The sequence below is a fragment of the Cyprinodon tularosa genome, unplaced genomic scaffold, assembly GCF_016077235.1.
Source record: "Cyprinodon tularosa strain WSP-4 unplaced genomic scaffold, ASM1607723v1 ctg497, whole genome shotgun sequence".
NCBI lineage: Eukaryota > Metazoa > Chordata > Actinopteri > Cyprinodontiformes > Cyprinodontidae > Cyprinodon > Cyprinodon tularosa.
In genome coordinates, this window is record NW_024039226.1 from 9,654 (window position 1) to 34,378 (window position 24,725).

Consider the following 24,725-nt stretch of genomic DNA (forward strand, 5'->3'; position numbering starts at 1 on the left):
AGTCTGGCATCCACATAAATGAATAGAATATAAAAAATACATTTTGCAGAACCTCTATATGTTTTCATCTTTGTATTAAATTGTGATGTTACCAGGAAAAGCAATCTATATTTAGTAGCTGGGAGAAGCGTTTAGTGGATGTACAGTCTCTCTGTCTTCACTCAGGTGCACTTAGTCATAGATTGGCGGAATTTCTAACTCACGTGGGCTTTTTTTCATTGCATTAATTTCCGAGTTATCCACTTTACATAATATGAAGAAGCACTCAGCCCGTTATTGGAGGACTGGGAGGTACAGTATATAAAGAGGAGAGACAGACAATGATCTTCAGTTTTTGAAGCACAGCTCCCATAGTAATAATTAATAGCTCCGCATCCAGCGCTGTTTGCAACTGTTCTGCTTTTTGCTCATTGATCTGCTTTTGCAGGTGGATCATCTGAAATCTGCTGATTTCGTTTTTTCTTTTCTAATACGAGGGTGGAAATCGAGTGCGATCAACCCGCAAGTTTTACGCAGAAGACGGTCAACCTGAGCAAACGAGGTAAGCAGGGAAATGAATGGAGTTTATGTGCGCTCTGATTGACTTCAGCAAACCCTGCTGGAATACAGAGCGCAGGGGCGGTTCGAGGCCAGATGTTCCACGGGGCGGGGGGGGGGGTTCATGGGGGCACAGAAAAGCATGAAGCAAAAGAACCTCGCGCAAGGTATTTAAATATATGAAATGGAGCCCCCTGGTTGTCAGGGTAAAAAAAAAAAAAAGGCTGGTGGAAACGGACTGATAAACTGAGCGCACGGTTTTCCAATCTGTGCACGCTGATTCAGAAACTGTGCTCTGGGTTTATAAATCCGTGCCCATGGATTAAGAAACTGCTCTTGGTATATTAATCCGTGCCCATGGATTAAGAAACTGCTGTCGGTTTATTAATCTGTGCCCCTGGATTAAGAAACTGTGCTGTCGGTTTATTAATCCATGCCCATGGATTAAGAAACTGCTGTCGAATTATTAATCCATGCCCATGGATTAAGAAACTGCTGTCGGTTTATTAATCTGTGCCCCTGGATTAAGAAACTGTGCTGTCGGTTTATTAATCCATGCCCATGGATTAAGAAACTGCTGTCGGTTTATTAATCTGTGCCCCTGGATTAAGAAACTGTGCTGTCGGTTTATTAATCCATGCCCATGGATTAAGAAACTGCTGTCGGTTTATTAATCTGTGCCCCTGGATTAAGAAACTGTGCTGTCGGTTTATTAATCCGTGCCCATGGATTCAGAAACTGTGCTCTTGGTTTATTAATCCGTGCCCATGGATTAAGAAACTGCTGTCGGTTTATTAATCCGTGCCCCTGGATTAAGAAACTGTGCTCTCGGTTTATTAATCCATGCCCATGGATTAAGAAACTGCTGTCGGTTTATTAATCTGTGCCCCTGGATTAAGAAACTGTGCTGTCGGTTTATTAATCCATGCCCATGGATTAAGAAACTGCTGTCGGTTTATTAATCTGTGCCCCTGGATTAAGAAACTGTGCTGTCGGTTTATTAATCCGTGCCCATGGATTCAGAAACTGTGCTCTTGGTTTATTAATCCGTGCCCATGGATTAAGAAACTGCTGTCGGTTTATTAATCCGTGCCCCTGGATTAAGAAACTGTGCTCTCGGTTTATTATTTTCGTGCCCATGGATTCAGAAACTGCTGTCGGTTTATTAATCCATGCCCCTGGATTAAGAAACTGCTGTCGGTTTATTAATCCGTGCCCATGGATTAAGAAACTGCTGTCGGTTTATTAATCCGTGCCCCTGGATTAAGAAACTGTACTCTCGATTTATTAATCCGTGCCCATGGATTAAGAAACTGTGCTCTCGATTTATTAATCCGTGCCCATGGATTAAGAAACTGCTGTCGGTTTATTAATCCGTGCCCATGGATTCAGAAACTGTGCTCTCAGTATATTAATCCGTGCCCCTGGATTAAGAAACTGTGCTCTTGATTTATTAATCCGTGCCCATGGATTAAGAAACTGTGCTCTCGATTTATTAATCCGTGCCCATGGATTAAAAAACTGCTGTCGGTTTATTAATCCGTGCCCATGGATTAAGAAACTGTGCTCTTGGTTTATTAATCCGTGCCCATGGATTCAGAAACTGTGCTCTCGGTTTATTAATCCGTGCCCATGGATTCAAAACTGTGGTCTCGGTTTATTAATCCGTGCCCATGGATTAAGAAACTGCTGTCGATTTATTAATCCGTGTTCATGGATTAAGAAACTGTGCTCTCGGTTTATTAATCCGTGCCCATGGATTCAAAACTGTGGTCTCGGTTTATTAATCCGTGCCCATGGATTAAGAAACTGCTGTCGGTTTATTAATCGGTGCCCCTGGATTAAGAAACTGTGCTCTCGATTTATTAATCCGTGCCCATGGATTAAGAAACTGTGCTCTCGATTTATTAATCCGTGCCCATGGATTAAGAAACTGCTGTCGGTTTATTAATCCGTGCCCATGGATTCAGAAACTGTGCTCTCGGTTTATTAATCCGTGCCCCTGGATTAGGAAACTGTGCTCTTGATTTATTAATCCGTGCCAATGGATTAAGAAACTGCTGTCGGTTTATTAATCCGTGCCCATGGATTAAGAAACTGTGCTCTCGATTTATTAATCCGTGCCCATGGATTAAGAAACTGCTGTCGGTTTATTAATCCGTGCCCATGGATTCAGAAACTGTGCTCTCGGTTTATTAATCCGTGCCCATGGATTCAGAAACTGTGCTCTCGGTTTATTAATCCGTGCCCATGGATTCAGAAACTGTGCTCTCGGTTTATTAATCCGTGCCCATGGATTCAGAAACTGTGCTCTCGGTTTTTTAATCCGTGCCCATGGATTCAGAAACTGTGTTCTCGGTTTATTAATCCGTGCCCATGGATTCAAAACTGTGGTCTCGGTTTATTAATCCGTGCCCATGGATTGAGAAACTGCTGTCGGTTTATTAATCCGTGCCCCTGGATTAAGAAACTGTGCTCTCGATTTATTAATCCGTGCCCATGGATTAAGAAACTGTGCTCTCGATTTATTAATCCGTGCCCATGGATTAAGAAACTGCTGTCGGTTTATTAATCCGTGCCCATGGATTCAGAAACTGTGCTCTCGGTTTATTAATCCGTGCCCCTGGATTAAGAAACTGTGCTCTTGATTTATTAATCCGTGCCAATGGATTAAGAAACTGCTGTCGGTTTATTAATCCGTGCCCATGGATTAAGAAACTGTGCTCTCGATTTATTAATCCGTGCCCATGGATTAAGAAACTGCTGTCGGTTTATTAATCCGTGCCCATGGATTCAGAAACTGTGCTCTCGGTTTATTAATCCGTGCCCATGGATTCAGAAACTGTGCTCTCGGTTTATTAATCCGTGCCCATGGATTCAGAAACTGTGCTCTCGGTTTATTAATCCGTGCCCATGGATTCAGAAACTGTGCTCTCGGTTTTTTAATCCGTGCCCATGGATTCAGAAACTGTGTTCTCGGTTTATTAATCCGTGCCCATGGATTCAGAAACTGTGCTCTCAGTGTATTGATCCGTGCGCTAGGAACTGTGTGCCCTGCTTTGCATTCCGTGCGCACACAGCTGCTCCGGAACGTTCAGAGTTCGATGCATGGGTCGCACCTACAAGGTAAGTTTATATATATAAAGCATAGACTTAGTGTAGTGCGATGCTTTAATGAGCATTAGGAGTTTGAACTTTCATCAAACTCTAAAGGTTCCGGAGCAGCTGTGTGCACACGGATTGCAAAGCAGGGCACACAGTTTAGCTTACGATTTATGTTCAGCCCAACGCTCTCATGTGATCTAATTGCTTACACTGCATGACTAAAAACCAAGTCAGACTCAGCTCCGCAGTGAGATGGAGCTGCTCTGACTCATCTGTCTGGAAGACAAGCAAATAGAAGGGGAATATTAGGCTCACTATAGTGAACCGCGATGCCTTGGCAATTTGTGCAATTTTGTGCTGAAAGCCCTAAAAAGAAAAGGGGACGATGTATTTAGAAAAAAGACATGGATGAGCAAACGTTGATACTACGATCTGTCAAGTTTACAGACAGAACTGCATTTCACTCATTGCATCCCCGCCATGCTGCCGTGTTTACAGAAGAATCCTTGTTCGCACATGCGCACTGAAAAATTTCCCCACGACTGTCGGGAGAAAATCAAACATGTCTGATTTTCTCCCGACCTCACGATTCCCGATCAGGAGGTGGTCGTTAGAGGCTTATCGCCTCTCGTAACCCCTCTACAATACACGACTCATGACGCACGATCAGGCTGAAAGTCGGACTGACCGAAAGATTCTCGCACGGAAAATCGCCCCGAAAATTGCACAGTGTACGTCCTGCTTTAGCATAGCAAATAAGCAACTCAAGAAATTATAGCTATATAAATATATAAAAAAGGATCAAATAAGGCTATTATTTGGAATATTAGGTCAATATACATTCATCATTTAGGAAATAATTTATTTTAATTTAATTTAAGGTTAAAATTATAGTTTTCCATAAAATCAGAATTAGAAATCAAGAAAAAATGATAAATTCAGCTGTAAAATCGACCCAAGGAGCTCCGACCAGCATATGACAGCTGACCAGTATGATGTTGCCCCAGGGACATAAATCAGAATTAACTTCCATATACACATATTAATTTTTTTTTTGTTTTTTTTTTTAACAGTGTCCTGTCTGGCAATGTGGCAATAAGAATAATTGTCTTGATGCCAAAAAGAGCCCAACATATTTTACTTTTACAAGTGTAGCAGTATACGTAGCAATTGCTATATTGCTTCACTTGTTTCATGCATATAAATTGCTTTATAATAATTATGCAGGGAGTTTTACAGTTTATATGGACACTGCAATGCAAATAGAGCAGAAAAACAGAAGAAGAAAGGGGAAAAAAGGGGGAAAAAAGAGAAAAGATGAAAGAAAGAAGAGATAGAAAGGAGACAATGACAAAACATTTTGCATTAACAGTAGTGAATAGCTCTGCAGTATGTATGAAAGCTTTTCAGAATGAAAACTTTTTAGTTGTATGTATGAAATGTAAAGCTTTTCACCAGTTTATATGAACACTTCTCACTACTTTGTATGAGAGCTTTTGTTGGTTATATAAGGGTTAAATGTTTTCACTAGTTTATGTGAGAGCTTTTCACTACTGTTTATGCACGTTTTTCAGTATATTATATGAAATAGTTTAATTTAATATGTGTATATGGAAGTTCATTCTGATTTATCTCCCTGGGGGAACCTCATAGACCGGCTCCACCAAACAGCAACCTGAGTCCACTTTGACATCCTGCCCAATTTAATGCTAAAAGATTTCCTTATTTGTCAAACCAGAGCTAAAGTATAACTTCACATGATGCTCGATATTCATCATTTTAGGGAAGAAAGTGCTTCTTGTGAGAGTTGTCATAAAATACAACTTGTTTCTTGTAATTTTATGACTTTATTCTCATAATTTTATGACTTTATTCTCGTATTGCAAAAAAAAATCTCTAACCCCACTGCAAAAAAAGTAGATTTAAATAAGTATTTTTTTCTTAAAATAAGTGCATTTTTTTCTTGAATTGAGGAATCAAGTGAGACAATTTACATTTAAAATAAGAAAAAGACAATTATATTGTCTTATTTCAAGTGCATGTTATTTAATTATCTTATTTTAAGAGTAAAAAAATCTAATTTCATTGGCAAATTAAGGGTCAACTACTCTTATTTTGTGCATTTGATTTCCTCGACACCTGTAGGAAAAAAATTTATAATTCCTGCTAAGATAAATATCTCAGTAGTGAATATTTTGAATCTACTACTGTTGCTGGATTGTTACGCAAAACGTTATGTGGGGAATTCATAATATCAACAACAATCTGAATTGATGTGAAGAAGACACTTTTACTCAGAAACCTTGCAGCTAACATCCTAAGAAGAGAACAGATTTTATCTATGGCAGTTTTCCAGACTCTGTTAGGGCACTGGGTGAAAGTGCATTTGAAACATTCCTGATTTCCATTAAAGAAAGGAAATCTACATGGTTAATTAGTTCATTCATTGGTCTAAGTTTACTTTTTTCATATTACCTGTTAAAGATTTTAATGACTATCACATTTAAAAATTTCGGATAAAATCAGGAATTTAAGCAGCTCTGCTAATAGGATTAATGTAGCCTGGTTACATTATAGAGAAAAGAGGCAGCTTATTGCCTTTATAAAACTATTGCTGATTTTACCTCTGATACCTTCTAGAAAAAAAGGATTTCATAACTGTTCAGATCATAATCTTCTGCTGACGTTGCCTGACAAACTAACTCTCTTTACACTGTTTGAGAAAAATACCTGCAAAGCAGAAGGCAAATCAGGACATTCTGCTTATATGAGAAGAAGGCAAGAACACAACCTTAGAGTTTGAGAATGCGCTTTGTCTCTTTCAGCTAATGGACGTCTCGAGGCTTCTCGTATCCTTCATCTTGGTGATCGCCACACCTGGAGCGTATTCAGGTAGTGTTTGCACAAATAGCATAAATGAAAGAACAGAGATGAGCTTAAGTGATATTGCTTTTGCAAATTGCACTGCAAATGGATGTTATCATGCTCCACATGAACACAAGTAATGATTATGAAGGTTATTTTGTTTCAAAACTATGTGTGCATTGTGTGAATTGGAAGTTGTAAAGAGAGTTACAGTCTTAGTTTTGTATTTGTAGAATAAAAAATATCACAAGTAACAATTTTTTTACACCTGTTCAAATTAATTTAAAAAAATTGTACTTGTGATTTTTTTAAATATCTTTTAATATAATATATTTTTAAAAAACCTTCATAAATGATGTCCTTGTAAGATACTTAATGGAAGATGTAAGAGAAGTTATGTGATGTGACCCCACAGCTTAAATAAATTTAAAGGAAACACTTTCATATCTTTTTGATTTGACTTAGTTTACAAATTACAGAGAAATAAGGAGTAATTCTGGAAGCATTCTCCAAACCCCATCTATTTAAACCCCTAATAAAATCATTTCTTTAACTAAATCAAGCCAACTAATTAGACAGCGCTGTGTAACTTTTAGCCACTAGGGGTGCTAGAGCTGTAAAACTTTTTAGGGTTTAGTTTTGAAGTTGAAGGAGGGCTCATGTAGCCGTAAAGGAGCGTTACAGGTCACATCAATCATTCGATGGAATCAAGTCTCTAATTTTAAGTAAGTTTGTTTTTTAGAAGAGCATAGTTATGTGCTGAGAGCAGGAAAATCATTGAATAAATATCAAACTAAGCTAAGACTTGGGTCAAATCATACAGAATCTTTCTGTAAGAAAATAAGTACAGGTTTAAGCATATAACAACATTTTTAAAGACAAATTAACTTTTAAAAGTTATTGTTTTTGATATCTTATCCTCTTCTCTTTCATTTTCATTCATTAGATTCTTCATGTATTCATCTGGACACGGAGTCTTACAAACTTCTGGAAGGGGAAGCATTTTACTATGTGCCTGACGAGGTCGAACCCAACCTACCTGATGAAAATATGACCTGGTACAAAAGTGGGCAGGAGATACAGAATATTACCACAGATGAGACACAGATGATACATTACCATGGTGGAGCGCTCCTATTCTTAAACATCAGTGTAAATGATTCAGGTCATTACACTGCCAGGTAGGAATATTTGCCTGTTGCAAAAATCTTGGTTCAACTAGTTTGTCTCTTTAGCTGCTTTTAGGGTTCTCACCAGGATTGTCTCTTTTCTAAATATGCCAGCCATTTTTTGGTTCAATCTTTATCTTTGTTGTACGTGATATTTTCATGTTTTCCATTAATATACTGACTCTCAGACTGACAAGGAGCACTGCTCTGATCCCCCCTGCAGCTGCAATAAGGGGCTACACAGCGGCACAGCAATGCTTCCATTTAGTGATTAGCTGGAGATGATTGCACACAGGGAGACCAGAGCAGGCAGACAGGCCAGAATCATAACAACTAACTCTGGGTTTTTTTTATACGTAAACAGAGATACTTTTAAATAGATTTTATGGTTAGTGAGGGGAACGTGCAGAAACACAGCATATGGTAGGAGAGGGTGCTGCTGGTCACTTTGACACTATCTCTGTGTTTTTATTTAATATGATGGAATTCTGCTTCGTTGAAACCATAAAAAAGTAAATTTATACTTTGCAGTAGTTTATAGTCCTTGGACACATGAGATGTTTTAAGATAATCCCCTAGTTTTAATCTATTGTTAAATTGACTGTGTTAAGAGAGTCACATGATCCTTAGAATGTTTAGTTTGCTGTTTTATCATAATATGCTTAAAACTGTATTTCTTATTTGAAGTTTGAGATCAGATTATCTGTAAATATAATTTCTCTTACAGGGAAATTACTCCAGGTGGATGTTACCTCTACCATCTAAAAATTGCGGTCTACAACGGAAGCAGTCGAGAGAATCTCAACTATGGAGATAACAAGATCTCTGACTGGAATAAACGCGTTACCTGTCCAGATCCCGTTGTGAAAACTTGCACAGCGTTTAATGGAACGTTTACCTGGTTTAAGGTACAGGCAAACATGACTATAACAATCATTATTACATATTACTACCACTGTAATACATCTGAGGATAATTTTCAAGGTTCTTGTTTTTTTCTTTGCAAGAGATGGATATTTGATCATGTTTTATTTGGTATAAATATCATAAGACCAGACAATTTCCAAAAGGTTAATAGTTAATTTCTTTCTTAGTGTTTCGCCCAACCATTCTGAAATCTTTCCCGTTTTTTGCTGCAGGGCAACAATTTTCTATCTGGTCATCATAAAAATGAATTGCGGATGGATAAGGCAACAAAAAAAGATGAAGATACCTACACCTGTGTATGTACCTGGAAACACAATCACAAGGAGTACAAATCGTCAGGTTCCAGGAAACTTTTTGTTCCAGGTGAGTGTTTTTTACATTGAACCTGGAATATGCTTTCCCTTAAAGGGGAACGCTGTTTTTTTTTACATTGGGCCCTTGATTTTATGTTATTACATCATGTTCTACTCACACATATGAGTTTTGTGTCATTTGGAGCTGTTCTGGAGATATTCGGTTAGGATATATCCACATGTCATTCACACTCCGCTTTGTTTTAAAAAAAATATAAATATAAAATATATAACCGCGGATGTCTGGGGGACAGTGATTCACCTACATATTATGAATGCTGTCTTACCATAAAGAATACATTATGAACAGTTTAGTTTGTACCTTCAAGTCGTTGCCCATAGGAAGACATTACTTGGATTACAAAACCGAATATCTTCAGAACAGCTTCAAATGTAACAAAACTAATATGGGTGAGTAGAACATGATGTAATAATGTAAAATCAAGGGCCCAATGTAAAAAAAAAAACGTGCGTTCCCCTTTAATAAATACTATATTGAGGAAAGGTTTTTATGATTCTATAAATTAAGAGAGGCAAAAAAACAGATTTATAGCTTTGTTTTGCTTCTAGGTTACGCTTCAGTTTTTCATCAAATTAAGTTTTCAGACAAAATGATCATATCTACACATTTCCTTTTTTAAAACGGTGAAAAAAGTTGCAAGAGCCTAAAACTCTTTAAAAAAATGTACGAGTACAAATAGCAGTAATGTATGGCAGCTTGAAATGCTTACACTGTGTGGAAAATAAGTATTTGAACACCCTCCCATTTTGCAAGTTCTCCCACTTAGAAAAATCCAAAGATCACAATATATGATTTTTTTTTTACTATTTACGCGTATGATGCAGCTGTAAATAAGTATTTGAACACCTGTCTAGCAGCTACAATTCTGACCCTCAAAGACTAGTTAGTCTGCCTTTAAAATGTCCGCCTCAACTCCATTTATTATCCTAAATTAGATGCACCTGTTTGAAGTCATTAGCTGCATAAAGACTCCTGTCCACCCCATACCATCAGTAAGAATCCAGCCACTGACATGGCCAAAACTAATAACTGTCCAAAGACACTAGAAGCAAAATTGTACACCTTCAAAAGGCTGGAAAGGGCTATGGGGAAATTTCCAAGCAGCTTGGTAAAAAAAGCTCCACTGTTGGAGCAATCCTTAGAAAATGGAAGAAGCTAAACATGACTGTCAATTTCACTTGGACTGGGGCTCCATACAAGATCTCACCTTGTGGGGTCTCAATGATCCTAAGAAAGGTGAGAAATCCACCCAGAACTACATGAGAGGAGGTGGTCAATGACTTGAAAGGAGCTGGGACCACAGTTTCCATGGTTACTGTTAGTAATACACTATCATCATTTGAAATCATGCATGGCACAGAAGGTTTCCCTGCTTAAGCCAAGTATGCCTCTGGATCATCATTTGGATGATCCAGAGGAGTCATGTGAGAGAGTCATGTGGTCAGATGAGAACAAAATAGGACTTTTTGGTCACAATTCCACTAACAATGTTTGGAGGAAGTACAATGATGTGTACCATCCCAAGAACACCATCACTAATGTGAAGCATGAGGCTGGTAGCATCATGCTTTGTATTAAGGAGAGGTTTGAGGCTGGGTCTTCCAACATGATAATAACCTGAGGCAGAAACCCAGGATAACCAAGGAGTGGCTCATATCTCCTATGATGACAATTTCAGACCCCTCCAATATTTCAAAGTAGGAGAACTTGGCGGGAAAATAGCACGGTGTTCAAATACTTTTTGTTTAGTGTAGTTCTCTTGACACACACTTTGTCATCCTGTTTCTCATGATAACAAAGGCTAATAAGGACAATATTGTGACCACCTTGCACCTTTGCTCTTTTCAGATCCTATTATTTATCCTGTTGTAGAAATCATTTCTCCAAGCGAGAAGGAGCAGCTGGTTGAAATAGGTAAGAAAACTGATTGTTACATTAAAGTTAAGTCCTGGTCTGAGTTTATGTCATAAAATCACAAGAATATACAAAATAATTTGATTGATTAAGACTATCGTTCTGGTACCCCTCCATAGATTTGTATTTTTAGAGACTATGAGATGTTTGAAATATATTCAGAAAAAAAAGGGGAATTTCATCGGATAACAAGAACACTGAACACAATGTAGAAAAATTGCTCCGTTTCAACATGTTGAACTTTCGTCCTGTTTGTCAGGTTAATTATAGGTCTTGATGACATTGACAGCATTTTAAATGTCCCACAGTTCAGATATGCATTTACATCCCCAGGGATATACACGTTAAAAAACTGCAGTAGCCCAATTATTTGGGATAACTACTGATACAAAATGCTGAACACAATTTCACATTTTAACAATATATTATAATTTGTGTGTTCATTTCTGATTATTAAATAATGTTAAGCAAGTAGGCATTACATAAGATCCTACAGAGATTGCAAGATTGCAATTTGAAACTTATCACCCTTAATCTAGGAATGCTGCATATATATATATATATATATATATATATATATATATATATATATATATATATATATATCTTGTCTTACATCAGTTGTTACCAAAGCAGGAGGAGCCACTTTGGCTCATTATCATTATACCTGGGGAATCTGACAAGAACAAACTGAGCAAGGATAGATACCTAGGAAAGCTAGAACAAGGTATTGGCAAAGAGATGATCCTCCTAGAGAGGAGCAATGGCTGAAACCAGGAAAACGGAAGTGACATTTATAGTTTTATAGCTGTCGAGGGTATGGGAGGGGAGGTTTCAAGCAAAACTGGCTAAATGGGCAGGAAATGTATGTAAAAAAAAAAAAAAAAAAAAAAAAAAAAAAAAGGGTTTGGGGGAGGGAGGGGGCTGTAAATGTATACATTTGTAATAGAGGGCGTTCCCATGCAAGTATGGTGATATACTTTTCAGGTTTTGTCAACAATTTAGTTATATTAACCCTTCAGTGCTAGTATGTGTCTATTTTCTTATAAACCCCCTTTTCCTTAGTGATTAAGAAAAAATACAGGCACATTTAACCCCTTGATGCATGAATTATATATATACACTGCTCAAAAAAATTAAAGGAACACTTTGTAATCAGAGTATAATATCAAGTTAATTAAACTTCTGGGATATTGATTTGGTCAGGTAAGTAGCAGAGTGGGTTGTTAATCAGTTTCAGCTGCTTTGGTGTTAATGAAATTAACAACAGGTGCACTAGAAGGGCAACAACGAGACGGAATGGTTTTACAGGTGGAGGCCCCTGACATTTCCCCCCCCCCCTCATCTTTTCTGACTATTTTTCACCAGTTTTGCATGTGGCTAGGTTCACTGTCACTTCTGTTAGCATGAGGCAGTACCTGGACCCTGCAGAGGTTGCACAGGCAGTCCAACTCTTCCAGGATGGCACATCAATAGGTGCCATTGCCAGAAGGTTTGCTGTGTCTCCCAGCACAATCTCAAGAGCATGGAGGAGATTCCAGGAGACAGGCAGTTACTCCAGGAGAGCTGGACAGGGCAGTAGAACGTCTACAACCCATCAGCAGGACTGGTATCTTCTCCTTTGTGCAAGGAGGAGCAGGAGGAGTACTGCCAGAGCCCTACAAAATGACCTCCAGCAGGCCAGTGTTGTGAATGTCTCTGACCAGACAATCAGAAACAGACCTCACAAGGGTGGCCTGAGGGACGATGTCCTCTAGTTGGCCCTGTGCTCATAGCCTGGCACCATGGAGCTTGATTTGCATTTGCCACAGAACACTGGAATTGGCAAGTCAGCCACTGGCGCCCTGTGCTTTTCACAGATGAGAGCAGGTGCACCCTGAGCACATGTGACAGACCTGAAAGGATCTGGAGAAGCCGTGGAGAACGTTATGCTACCTGTAACATTGTTCAGGATAACCGGTCTGGTGGTGGGTCAGTGATGGTCTGGGAAGGCATATCCATGGAGGGACGTACAGACCTATACAGGCTAGACAATGGCACCCTGACTGCCATTAGGTATCAGGAGGAAATCCATGCACCCATTGTTAGACCCTATGCTGGTGCAGTGGGTCCTGGGGTTCTCCTGGTGCACGACAATGCCCGGCCTCATGGGGCGAGAGTTTGCAGGCAGTTCCTGGAGGATGAAGGAATTGATTGATTGATTGATTGATTGATTGGCCCCCATGCTCGCTTGACCTGAATGCAATAGAACATCTGGGAGTAGATAGCCCAGGACGCCATCCGTCGTCTCATTAGAAGCATACCCCGACAATGTCAGGCATGCATACAATTATTAGGGTGTCTTTAAATTCAGCCCTCTGTAAGTTGATCATTTTCATTTCCATCAATTGATGTGGCATCCTTTAGTTCCTAACACATCACCCAGTCCATATCAGTATAATTAAACATATATATATTCGAAGAGTTTTAGGTAGCTACCAAATTGACCGTTTTAAACATTCTGTATATTCTAAAGATAAATAGAAATGTATGTATATGACAAATTTGTGAAAACATTTATAAAGGTCAATGATAAAATAAACAGTTTGAGTCTAATTGCAATGGCAACAAGAGCTTACCAAAGATGGTCCACAAAATATGTAACAATTGGCACTGGGGGAATGGACATGCTATTGGCTATGTACTACTTAATACAAAGGGTTTATTGCATGTTTGAAATGATAATCAAGCATCAAGTGGTAAATGAAAATGCGTTTTCATGCAATAAGCCTTTATGCCTTTATGTTAACCAGGTGCTAGCACCGTGCTGAACTGCACAGTTTTTTGTGGGATTAATGCAAAACGGGGCTGCGACGCCAATTGGCACATTAATGGAAAACCAGTAAACCAGATGGAGGGATACAACGAAACCAAATTGTAAGTTTAAACAGTATTGTACCTATTGTGCGTCAGTATCAGTCAATGTATAAGCATTATCTAAGCAAGAATTTGACAGGGAACTGTTTTTCTGTCATTATTTACTATTATGTTTTTAGAAAGTGTTGATGAAGCAAACAATGTTTCCTTTCTTAGGCTGACCGAACAACCTTCAGGGGAAACCTTCTTCACTGCGACCCTGACCATTGAAAAGGTTTCAAAAGAAGATTTCACTCATGAGTTTAGGTGTAGAGGCTTAGGATATTATGGCGGAGCATATAAAAATGTGACTCTCATAAAAACAGGTTAGTGTTGTAATACCCACTCCTTGGTGAGCCCAGATTGTTTAACCTCTTTTATGCATGATCTTCCATGTTGTTGGACAATGTCCGAATTTGAAATGATTGAAGCACTGCTCTTTTAAATTCAATTCAGTTTATTTATATAACACCAATTCACAACACATGTAATCTCAAGGCATTTTACAGAGACATACAACCAGATCATACAATCTGATTGGTTTTAATTCTCCTAAGGAAAATCAACTGATATTTCGCTCAAGGATGGTGTCACAGCCAAACAGGACCAGATGAAGCTACTATCATTAGAAAAAAGTAAAGAGAGCTTAACATTAGAGGTTGAATTAGCAAATACTGCAGAGTTGGAAAATAGAGATAGAATGAAGCAGAATGATGAAAAGGGGTCCCCATGTCCTCCAGCTGTCTAAGCCTATAACAGCTTATCTATAGAGTATCTGCCTCATGGGCTAAAACTGGTAGTTGGTTCCACTAATAACTAATAGTACTGCATCCCATTCTACTTTTAGAAATTAGGCTTATGTGCCTCATATGTGAGAAGGAGAATTTTAAATTCTATTCTGAATTTACACAGGAAGCCATCAAGAGAAGCTACTATAGGATAAATACGATCTCCCTTTTTAATTAAGGTTTTTGGGCTCCTGATATTAAAGAATTACAATAGTCAAGCCTTGAAATAACAAATCCTTTGACTAGTTTCTCAGCATCACCCCTAGAAAGGATATTTCTGATTTTAACAATATTTCAGCAGATCAAAGAAGGACATTCCAGAAACCTCTTTGATATAGGATTTAAAAAAGGAAAAAAAGGAAAAAAAAAATAAGACCAAGATTTTTTTACTTTATTACTTGAGATCAATTTAATCCCATCCAAATGAAATTACTTACTAATCCGCTTCTTTTTTGAAGACTCCGATCCAAAGACTATAACTTCTGTTTTTTCAGCATGCAGAAGCAGAAAGTCAAGAGTAACCTAGTTTTTTTACTTCAAAACAGCCCTGTAATCTATATAACTGATTAGTTTCATCTATATTTTTAAACAGATACAGCTGAACAGGCTCGGACTGGGAATGATTTTCGGCCCTTTTTATTTTTCGATCTACACCCACTTAAGGCAGGTCAGCAGTGTTTAAGCATTCACTGCTAGTCTAGCTGGCATGTGGCCAATGAAATGGAATAATGTAAACAGATGCAAAATCCCATCATGCACAGCAACATATTTTTGCAAAATATTCAAACATAAATTTGCCCAATATAAGAGGAACATCGTAGTTTGGTTTAAATAAACCAGTTTTATTATAATTGAGTTTGGCTGTTGATCATCTGGCTGCTGATACTATGTTAATATTCCTGTAGGAGGCACTCTGAACTCTCAGTTTGGGGAATATCTGGTTACATTTGCACAATTATTTGCTGTTTTGTTGGTTTTGTTATGGGAATTGTTTTCTCTCTTCCAGAGACAGTCACTACCCTCATTATCAAAATAATGTGTGTGTCACTAATCGGTGTGTTCACCACTGCTCTGGTGAAATATTTTGCCACTGACCTGGTTCTGTTGTTCAGGCCCTACTTCACATCAACAAGACACAAAAAAGGTACTATTTATATCTAATATTTTATTTGAAAGGAAAAAGAGAATCTGAAGCTTGCTATAAATCAAAAGGGAAAGCTGTTAAAAAAAAAGACAGAATGCATTATTTCAACACCTCTTGTACCAACTGTAAATTATTGATGATAAAAAAATGTTAAATAGCATAATTGTTTTGTCTAACACGATCCAACAGTACTTGTCTATAATAATAAAATACAAGTCTGCATTGTCAGATAGCAAGAGGAACACTGTTATGTATGTCTTACAATTATTACCTGAGCTGTGTATGCAGACAGCTGTGGTCTACCTTTTTGGTCAATATGCATCTATCTGACCTTTGGTAATATTAATGGATTGTCTAATCAGTGTCTAGAAAGTGATGCTGTTTCATCTCTCCTCATCTGTGTACAACACAGAATCATATTCTATATTTTTTTTGTGTGTAAATGGGCAATTTTGCTATACCAGTTAGTAGAGATGCACAAATCCAGTTTTAGCTGATACAGATACCTGGGCTGAGCCTATTGGCCGATATCAGATAGCAATCCGATGTGAGTGAGAGCTTTAGCCTCGAGATAAACATAAAAAAAGTAATAAATAAGCATAGATATAACTGTACTTTATAATATTTTTAACAGATAAAGAGAAATGAATAAGTGCTCTGTAAAGTGATTTTGCTGATATTAAATCACGGATATCTGATCCAGCCAATTAGTCAATATTTAAGCCATATATTGCATCGGTGCATTTCTATTACAACTCTCAAGAAAATAAAGGGAACATGTAAACCACACAATACAATTACAATCAAACTTCTGTGAAATCAAACTGTCTTCTTAGGATGCAACACTGATTGACAGTCAGTTTGCTACAAACATGCTGCTGTGCAAATGGAACAGGTGGACATTTTTTTTGCAATTAGCAAAACACTCAATAAAACAGAGTGTTTTCAATACCTATGCTTTCTGGCTTATGTTTTGAATGTTGGTGGCGCTTTCACACTTGTGGTAGCATGAGACGGACTCTACAAACTGCGTAAGTTGCTCAGGTAGTGCAACTCATCCAGGATGGAACATCAATGCGAGGTGTGCAAAGAAGGTGTGTCTGTCAGCTTAGTGTCCAGAGGCTGGAGGAGCTACCAGGAGACAGGCCAGTACACTAGGAGGCATGGAGGAGGTCATAGGAGGGAAACAACTGAGCAGCAGGACTGCTACCTGCCCTTTTGTCCAAGGAGGAACAGGAGGAGCAGAGCCACAGCCCTTCAAAATTACTTTCAGCAGGCCACAAATGTGCATGTGTCTGAACAACCAGTTAGAAACCTTCTCCATGAGGATGTTATAAGGACCCGACGTCCACAAATGGGAGTTGTGGTCACAGCCAAACACAATATTTTGCATTTGCCGGAAAACAACAGGATGGTTAAATTCGCCACTGGCACTCTGTGCTCTTCACAGATGAAAGCAGGTTAATACTAAGCACGTCAGAGGAGTGCCAGAGTCTGCTGTCCTTCATCTAGACAAAACCGGTCATCCTTCAGCTGACCGGTTTGGCAGTGGGCCAGGGAGGATGTGGGGTGGTATTCTTTGGAGCGCCACACAGCCCTCAATGTAGGGCTGTAGTCAAGACCACAGCAACCGAGACCAAGGAGTACCGAGACTGAGACAAGGCCAAGACCTTTAAAGGTTGAGACTAAGACAAGAGTAAGACATGTAGAGGCAGAGACCTAGATCAAGAGCTTATGTGGTCTTTGTCTTGGTCTCTGAAGGTCTTTATCTTGTCTCCATACTCCTCAGTCTCGTTTGGTGTGGTCTTGACTACTACAGGTGCGCGACAGAGTTAGCATAACTGGCATAAGTTACCGAGATGAGTTCCTCAGACCGCTGGTGAGACCATATGGTGGTATGGTTTTACCTGGGTTCATTCTAAGGTAGAAAAATGTTCAAACTAATTTGGGTAGATTGTGTCAGCAGTTCCTGCAAGTTGAAGGCATTGAAGTAATGTACAGGCCCGCCCTTTCCCTTGACCTAAATCCAATTGAGTACATCTGGGACATCATGTCTTGATCCATCCACCAGTTTCACATTGCACCACAGACTGTCCAAGAGCTGGCGGATGCTTTGGTCCAGATCTGGGAGGAGCCTCCTTAGGAGACCATCTGCCACCTCATCAGGAGCATGCCCAAGCATTGTCGGGAACTTAAGGCCAAACACAATTCTGAGCCTCATTTTGACCAGTTTTTAAGGACATACAGGTTGAATAAGCCTGTAGTGTATTTTGTTCCACTTTAATTTAGTGTTTGACTCCAATTCCAGGTCTCCTTTGGTTAATAAATTTGATTTCCATTAATGATTTTCTTGTGATTTTTTTGTTAGCACATTCAACTTTGTACAGAACAAAGTATTCAATGATAAAATTCAATTCATTCTGATCTTGTATGTTATTTCAATGTTCCCTTTATTTTTGAGCATTTAAAATTATTCAACATAAAAAATATGTGTGTACATTAAATGTGTGTATAACCCAGCATGATCAACAACACTGTAGCAGTAAATTAAAAAAACTTTTAAATAATGTAAGGTTTGATGATTGACATGTCAAATCACCACATCATCTCCTGCACAGCACATAGTGCTGTGCAGAGGTGGACGGGGTGGAAAAGAAATTAAAAATGTAGGGATTTAGAGAAACATCTTACTCAAATACAAGTAAAATTACTTGAATAAAAGGAAAAATTGCCCAAGCAAAATTTGACTTTACTGTACCCAGTTACTTTTTGCAAGCGAAAAAAATAAAAATCTTCTCTGTTTTATAAACAAAAAAGGAAAATATTGGCCTTAAACTATTTATAAATAATTAGAGTTTGTAATAAAAGGGATTAAAGTATTCCAGCCCCAGGCTGGATTTCCGGCTTGTAGCGATTGCCGATGGTTAAAAAAAAAAAAATCACTTGAAATAAATTGACGGTAAATAAAAAGAAAAAGACAATTGAAATTCCTCTTTCATTTGTCAGCCAATGGTAGCAAAAAAAAAAAACCCTGTAACTAACGGTATTAGCCAAACAATCTATCCGGCAACTTGCTCAAGTTGCCAGATACTGTAGATTGTGGTACAGTGCTGAAGTTTTACACAGAAAGTCACATTGCGCCATTTACAGCTCCAACTTTGTGTTTGGAAAGAAAGACGATAGAGAGAACAGAATTGCATGGAGTGACCACAATGCAGTTCATGAACTCTGGGGAAGATGTAACCACCATAGATAAAGGTATCAAACATAAATGGCGACTGGAATGGCTGGTTAAAAATAAGGGTTTGTGCTTTCCTCTCCGAACACGACATCTCATTCACGCTAGATATAGATGCATATTTGCCATCTTGTAGCCGTTTTTGGAAATATATACACTACCGTTCAAAATTTTGGGATCACATTGAAATGTCCTTATTTTTAAAGAAAAAGCGCTGTACTTTTCAATGAAGATAACTTTAAACTAGTCTTAACTTTAAAAGGTCTGCAATGCTGTAATTGCTGCAAATGAAGGATTCTTTGATGAAAGCAAAGTTTGATGTCATAAAAATCTTATTTCAAATACAAATCATTATTTCTAACCTTGTCAATGTCTTGACTCTATTTTCTATTCATTTCACAACGTATGGTGGTGAATAAGAGTGACTTTTCAGGAAAACACAAAATTGTTTGGGTGACCCCAAACCTTTGAACGGTAGTGTGTATGTATGTATATATATGTATGTATATATATATATATATATATATATATATATATATATATATATATATATATATATATATATATATATATATATATATATATATATATATATATATATATATATATATATATATATATATATATATATATATATATATATAAATATGAGTTTCTTGCCTGTGCCAAAAAGTTCAGGCTGAGGTTGTTTTTTAATCCCTTTAACAAATAAAAGGAGGATTACATTAAAATTTTCCAGCAACATTGATTTAAGTGTTGCCATGGTAAATGGCCTATACTGACATACACCAAGTTGTGTTTTTCTTTTATTGTTGGTAGCATTGTTTAAAAAAAAAAAAATACTTACACAGATCTTGTGCTATCATGCACTGAATTATATTTAATGACTGAGAAAACAAATTCCTTTTCATTGTTGTTTTCCCCAGACACCAGAATGTACGATGCCTATGTTGTTTACCAGACGGAGAGCTTAGATGAGGAGACAGAGGAAACACTTTCCACTTTTGTCACAAAGATTCTGCCCTCAGTGCTTGAGGATCAGTGTGGATACAGACTCTTCATCCACGGGAGAGATGACATCCCTGGGGAAGGTTAGCATTGCATCCATTTATTCCTCCAGTTAGGCTTATAGAGCAAGTATCTGCAGCAGAAAAACTTCTAACAAAAACATACATCACTCTGCTGAAGCATTCATACATCTTGAACATTTTTTGTTTTATTACGATTATAAAGTTTCTGTGAATTTGGTTGTGATTTTATGTAATAGAGAAAAACAAAGTGTTGCACAGCTACAATGTTGATGATCAAGGTTTTCTCAGTACCGTTTTAAAAAAAATGCATCCTCCTGCAATTACAACTACAAGCCTTTTGTGGTACATGTCTACCTCATGTCTACCAGCCTTCCACATTTGCCCATTTTACATAGATCAATGAGACAGGATAAAGAGCATTTGTGGGCAATTTTTATTCAATATGGTTGAAAAAAAAATACTGCTTTATTCTTAACATACATAAAAGATGTCTTCCAATTATCCACTGCAGTTCCCCAAACCTGCAGTGGATAATTGGGCTGTAAAGTTGATCAAGCTGCTATACATAAGGCCCTTTGCTGTACTGGTAGAGACAAATACAGAAACTATGATTGCCTCCAGAAAATCTGATCTTTGTGCAGGTTGTACAGCTTGTAAGCTGCCGGATGTAAAAAAAAAAAAAAAAACTCAGCGGTTTCTGTCAAGGATTTCTCGTCTATCTTGCTAGATGAAGCTGTAATCAAGACCAGACCTAAAGGTATTTTTAGAAGTTGCAGAGTTTTGATTTTAACTGATATGACTACCAGTTGCTTATCACCTATAGGAGCAGGCAGATGCTGCGGTGAAGGTGAATAAATCCGGTTCTACAGCCTCAACTTCTAAGAAAGATTTTGACTGTAACATTTTGTACTCTAAACATGTGACACAAGCAGAAGTCTTAAGGTTTCTATTTGTAAAATTAAAAATGTCAATCCGACTTGGGGACCATGCATTAAATTAATAATTTGTTTTATCCTTTTTTTTTATCTATTTACTTACCTCTTGTATCCATATTTTTCTTTCATACAGAAAAGGTTAATTAAGAATCTATACTTTTAGGCATGACCTCATTTATATAGATATATATAATAGATAGATAGACAAACAGACAGACAGACAGACAGAACATAATATTTAGGTATTTATTCGTGTGACTTCAACTTCACAATTCTGCATTTTGTTTAGTTGGTCTATCACATAAAAAAACAAAAGTTTTTTAATACAAAGGGATTTGTATACTTTTGCAAGGCACAGGAAAGGAAGACCAATGTTTGGAGTTAGTGCACCTCACAGGATGAAAAGCACATGACCTCAATTGGGGTCAAATAGCAAAATATTCCTGCTGATTTCTCCCTGATTTTCCTGAAAAGAAAAAGATCAGGCAGAAATCTTTGCCGTAGTGTTAAAGGAGGGATCGGATCTACTCGAAAGAACGACAGGACCGCAAGGATCGTAAATCAAAGAAATCCGACATGTTGGATTGTCTTGGCCCAATATCCTATCCTGTGTGTAGCCTTGTTTAATGCTTTTTTCATAAAGGAGGCCCACACACTCACTGAGTTTGAATTCAAGGGCTGCATCCTCTGAAGGCCAGATTCGTCTGCCGATTACGTCATAGTTTGGCGCCGTGGCCTGTTCAAATTGGAAGACTCCTTGTTATGCGGTCAACAAATGCTACTTTCTTTATGCTGGTTCTGAACGACAGATCCAGTGTATCCTATGTGGTCTTGGATATCCCATGACTCATTGCGAGTCCAAGCAAGCCGGCTGCTCTGTGCTCAGAGGAAAAAGGAAAATGGTGCAGAACAGTGGAGAATATTGTAAGTTTAGTTTAATATAATACAAGTATGTGAATAGTTTCTCCAGAAATGAATGAGAATAGTTAATTGAAATAGTTTTTGAGCCAGATATGTGGGGGTTAATGTTTGGTTTATGGAAAGGTTTTATCTGTCTCTGTGCAAATGGGTTTGGCTGACATGTAAGCAGGGAATCCAGTATCTCTGCAGTGTGGGGATTACAAATCTGATTTCTGCGACGATGGTTCTGCTGCTGAAACTCCATGAAAATGTAGTTAGCATACAGATCAGTAGTGAGAATTTGCAATTGATGTTTTTGCCTGTGTCATGGTTGCTAAGCGACTGAGCGTATCCTGAGTCCAGGTAGACCGGGTCCTCTGGAGAACGCAGCCGGTGAAATCAAACACACCCACTATCACCATCACGTCTGCCTCATCCACCATTTTTGTTAACTAGAAATAGAATAGAATTCAGCTTTATTATTATTACATTGTCACAAGTACAAAGCAACGAAACTCACTCTGGATTTAACAAGAAGAACTGCCTGATAACTGAAAGTTTTGTCTAAAATAGATGAATACTTGATGTGTGGCCTGAGACACACTGTACAACCGAAACTGTTCTATCCAAGACAATTTTAAAATCTCGATGTGCGAACCAGACTTAAATGTATTTTTGTGGTTAAACAGATCATGTGGAGATGGTGGAGAGCTGCATTAAGCAAAGCAAGAGGCTGATGATCATCCTCACACCAGGATCAGGATCAAAAATGAGAAGTCACGCCTCAGACCAAACCTCAGCCATCGGAGGATTGGACTGGCAGGTAGCATTCTGGGGATGAAGGGTTAATTCAGTTTCTATTATTTTGATTTTGATTCTTTGGGTTTCCTTTGCAATGCACTAAATCACTTTTCTATGTGCTGTTCAGAGAGATCAAAATAGTGAATCAATGGTTGTTTGTTTTTTTTTTTTCCAATCCTGGTGATCTTAAAGTTTTTTCATATTTTCCAGGTCGGGCTCCACCATGCACTGGTGCAGAGCGAGATGAGTGTAATTCTGATCCAGCTTGGGGAGACATGGCCACAAGATTATGCACACCTTCCTCCAAGCCTGCAGCATCTGATCCGTAAGAGCGCCCCCCTCAGGTGGTCAGAGAGCTCAAAGAAAGCCTCAGAAGGGAACTCAAGGTTCTGGAAGAGAGTCCGATACTTGATGCCTGCCACACCGGCCAAAAAGAATTATATACCTGCTGTTATCTAATGCTGCTGAACTTTGGGATGTAATATAGAAAAACACAAATAAAAAAAAAAAATATTTCTGTATATAGATAAAACAGAAGAGAAAAAAGGTAAAAGCTTTAAACCTCCTGCTGATATTCACCATTCTTCTGGGTTGGTATCAGAATGCTTTATTTTGCTGTTGATGTTGAATGAAGTTCCCTAGCTATTTCTCTAAGATTGGAAATATTTAGTTATTCTTTGTAAATCTTCTTCTAAGATGTAGGTGTAGTTTTTATACAGTGGGGCAAAAAAGTATTTAGTCAGCCACCAATAGTGCAAGTTCTCCCACTTAAAAAGATGAGAGAGGCCGGTAATTTTCATCATAGATATACCTCAACTATGAGAGACAAAATGAGAAAAAAAAAATCCAGAAAATCACATTGTCTGATTTTTAAAGAATTTATTTGCAAAATATGGTGGAAAATAAGTATTTGGTCAATAAAAAAAGTTCATCCCAATACTTTGTTATATACCCTTTGTTGGCAATGACAGAGATCAAACGTTTTCTGTAAGTCTTCACAAGGTTTTCACACACTGTTGCTGGTATTTTGGCCCATTCCTCCATGCAGATCTCCTCTAGAGCAGTGATGTTCTGGGGCTGTCGCTGGGCAACACAGACTTTCAACTCCCTCCAAAGATTTTCTATGGGATTGAGATCTGGAGACTGGCTAGGCCACTCCAGGACCTTGAAATGCTTCTTACGAAGCCACTCCTTCGTTACCCGGGCGGTGTGTTTGGGATCATTGTCATGCTGAAAGACCCAGCCACGTTTCATCTTCAATGCCCTTGCTGATGGAAGGAGGTTTTCACTCAAAATTTGACGATACATGGCCCCATTCATTGTTTCCTTCACACGGATCAGTCGTCCTGGTTCCCTTAGCAGAAAAACAGCCCCAAAGCATGATGTCTCCACCCCCATGCTTCACTGTAGGTATGGTGTTATTTGGATGCAACTCAACATTCTCTTTCCTCCAAACATGAAGAGTAGAGTTTTTACCAAAAAGTTCTATTTTGGTTTCATCTGACCATATGATATTCTCCCAGTCATCGTCTGGATCATCCAAATGCTCTCTAGCAAACTTGAGACGGGCCTTGACATGTACTGGCTTAAGCAGGGGGACACGTCTGGCACTGCAGGATTTGAGTCCCTGGCGGCGTAGTGTGTTACTGATGGTAGCCTTTGTTACTTTGGTCCCAGCTCTCTGCAGGTCATTCACTAGGTCCCCCCGTGTGGTTCTGGGATTTTTACTCACCGTTCTTGTGATCATTTTGACCCCACGGGATGAGATCTTGCATGGAGCCCCAGATCGAGGAAGATTATCAGTGGTCTTGTATGTTTTCAATTTTCTAATAATTGATCCCACAGTTGATTTCTTCACACCAAGCTGTTTACCTATTGCAGATTCAGACTTCCCAGCCTGGTGCAGGTCTATAATTTTGTTTCGGGTGTCCTTTGACAGCTCTCTAGTTTTGGCCATGGTGGAGTTTAGAGTGTGACTGTTTGAGGTTGTGGACAGGTGTCTTCTATACTGATAACGGGCTCAAACAGGTGCCATTAATGAAGGTAACGAGTGGAGGACAGAGGAGCCTCTTACTGAAGAAGTTACAGGTCTGTGAGAGCC

The 24,725-nt window shown here is 38.4% G+C and overlaps 1 protein-coding gene across 1 annotated transcript; it reads left to right on the top strand.

Moving 5' to 3' along the window:
- The first annotated feature begins 346 nt into the window (after positions 1-346).
- Positions 347-23,093, top strand: LOC119794899 (interleukin-1 receptor-like 1). The gene is made up of 12 exons (XM_038302665.1): positions 347-541; positions 6,468-6,534; positions 7,454-7,688; positions 8,404-8,584; positions 8,816-8,966; positions 10,827-10,892; positions 13,685-13,808; positions 13,965-14,113; positions 15,582-15,719; positions 19,884-20,048; positions 22,513-22,646; positions 22,835-23,093. Exons 2-12 carry the CDS (start codon positions 6,471-6,473, stop codon positions 23,081-23,083), a joined length of 1,656 nt encoding a protein of 551 aa, XP_038158593.1. The 5' UTR covers positions 347-541; positions 6,468-6,470; the 3' UTR covers positions 23,084-23,093.
- Positions 23,094-24,725: the final 1,632 nt, after the last annotated feature.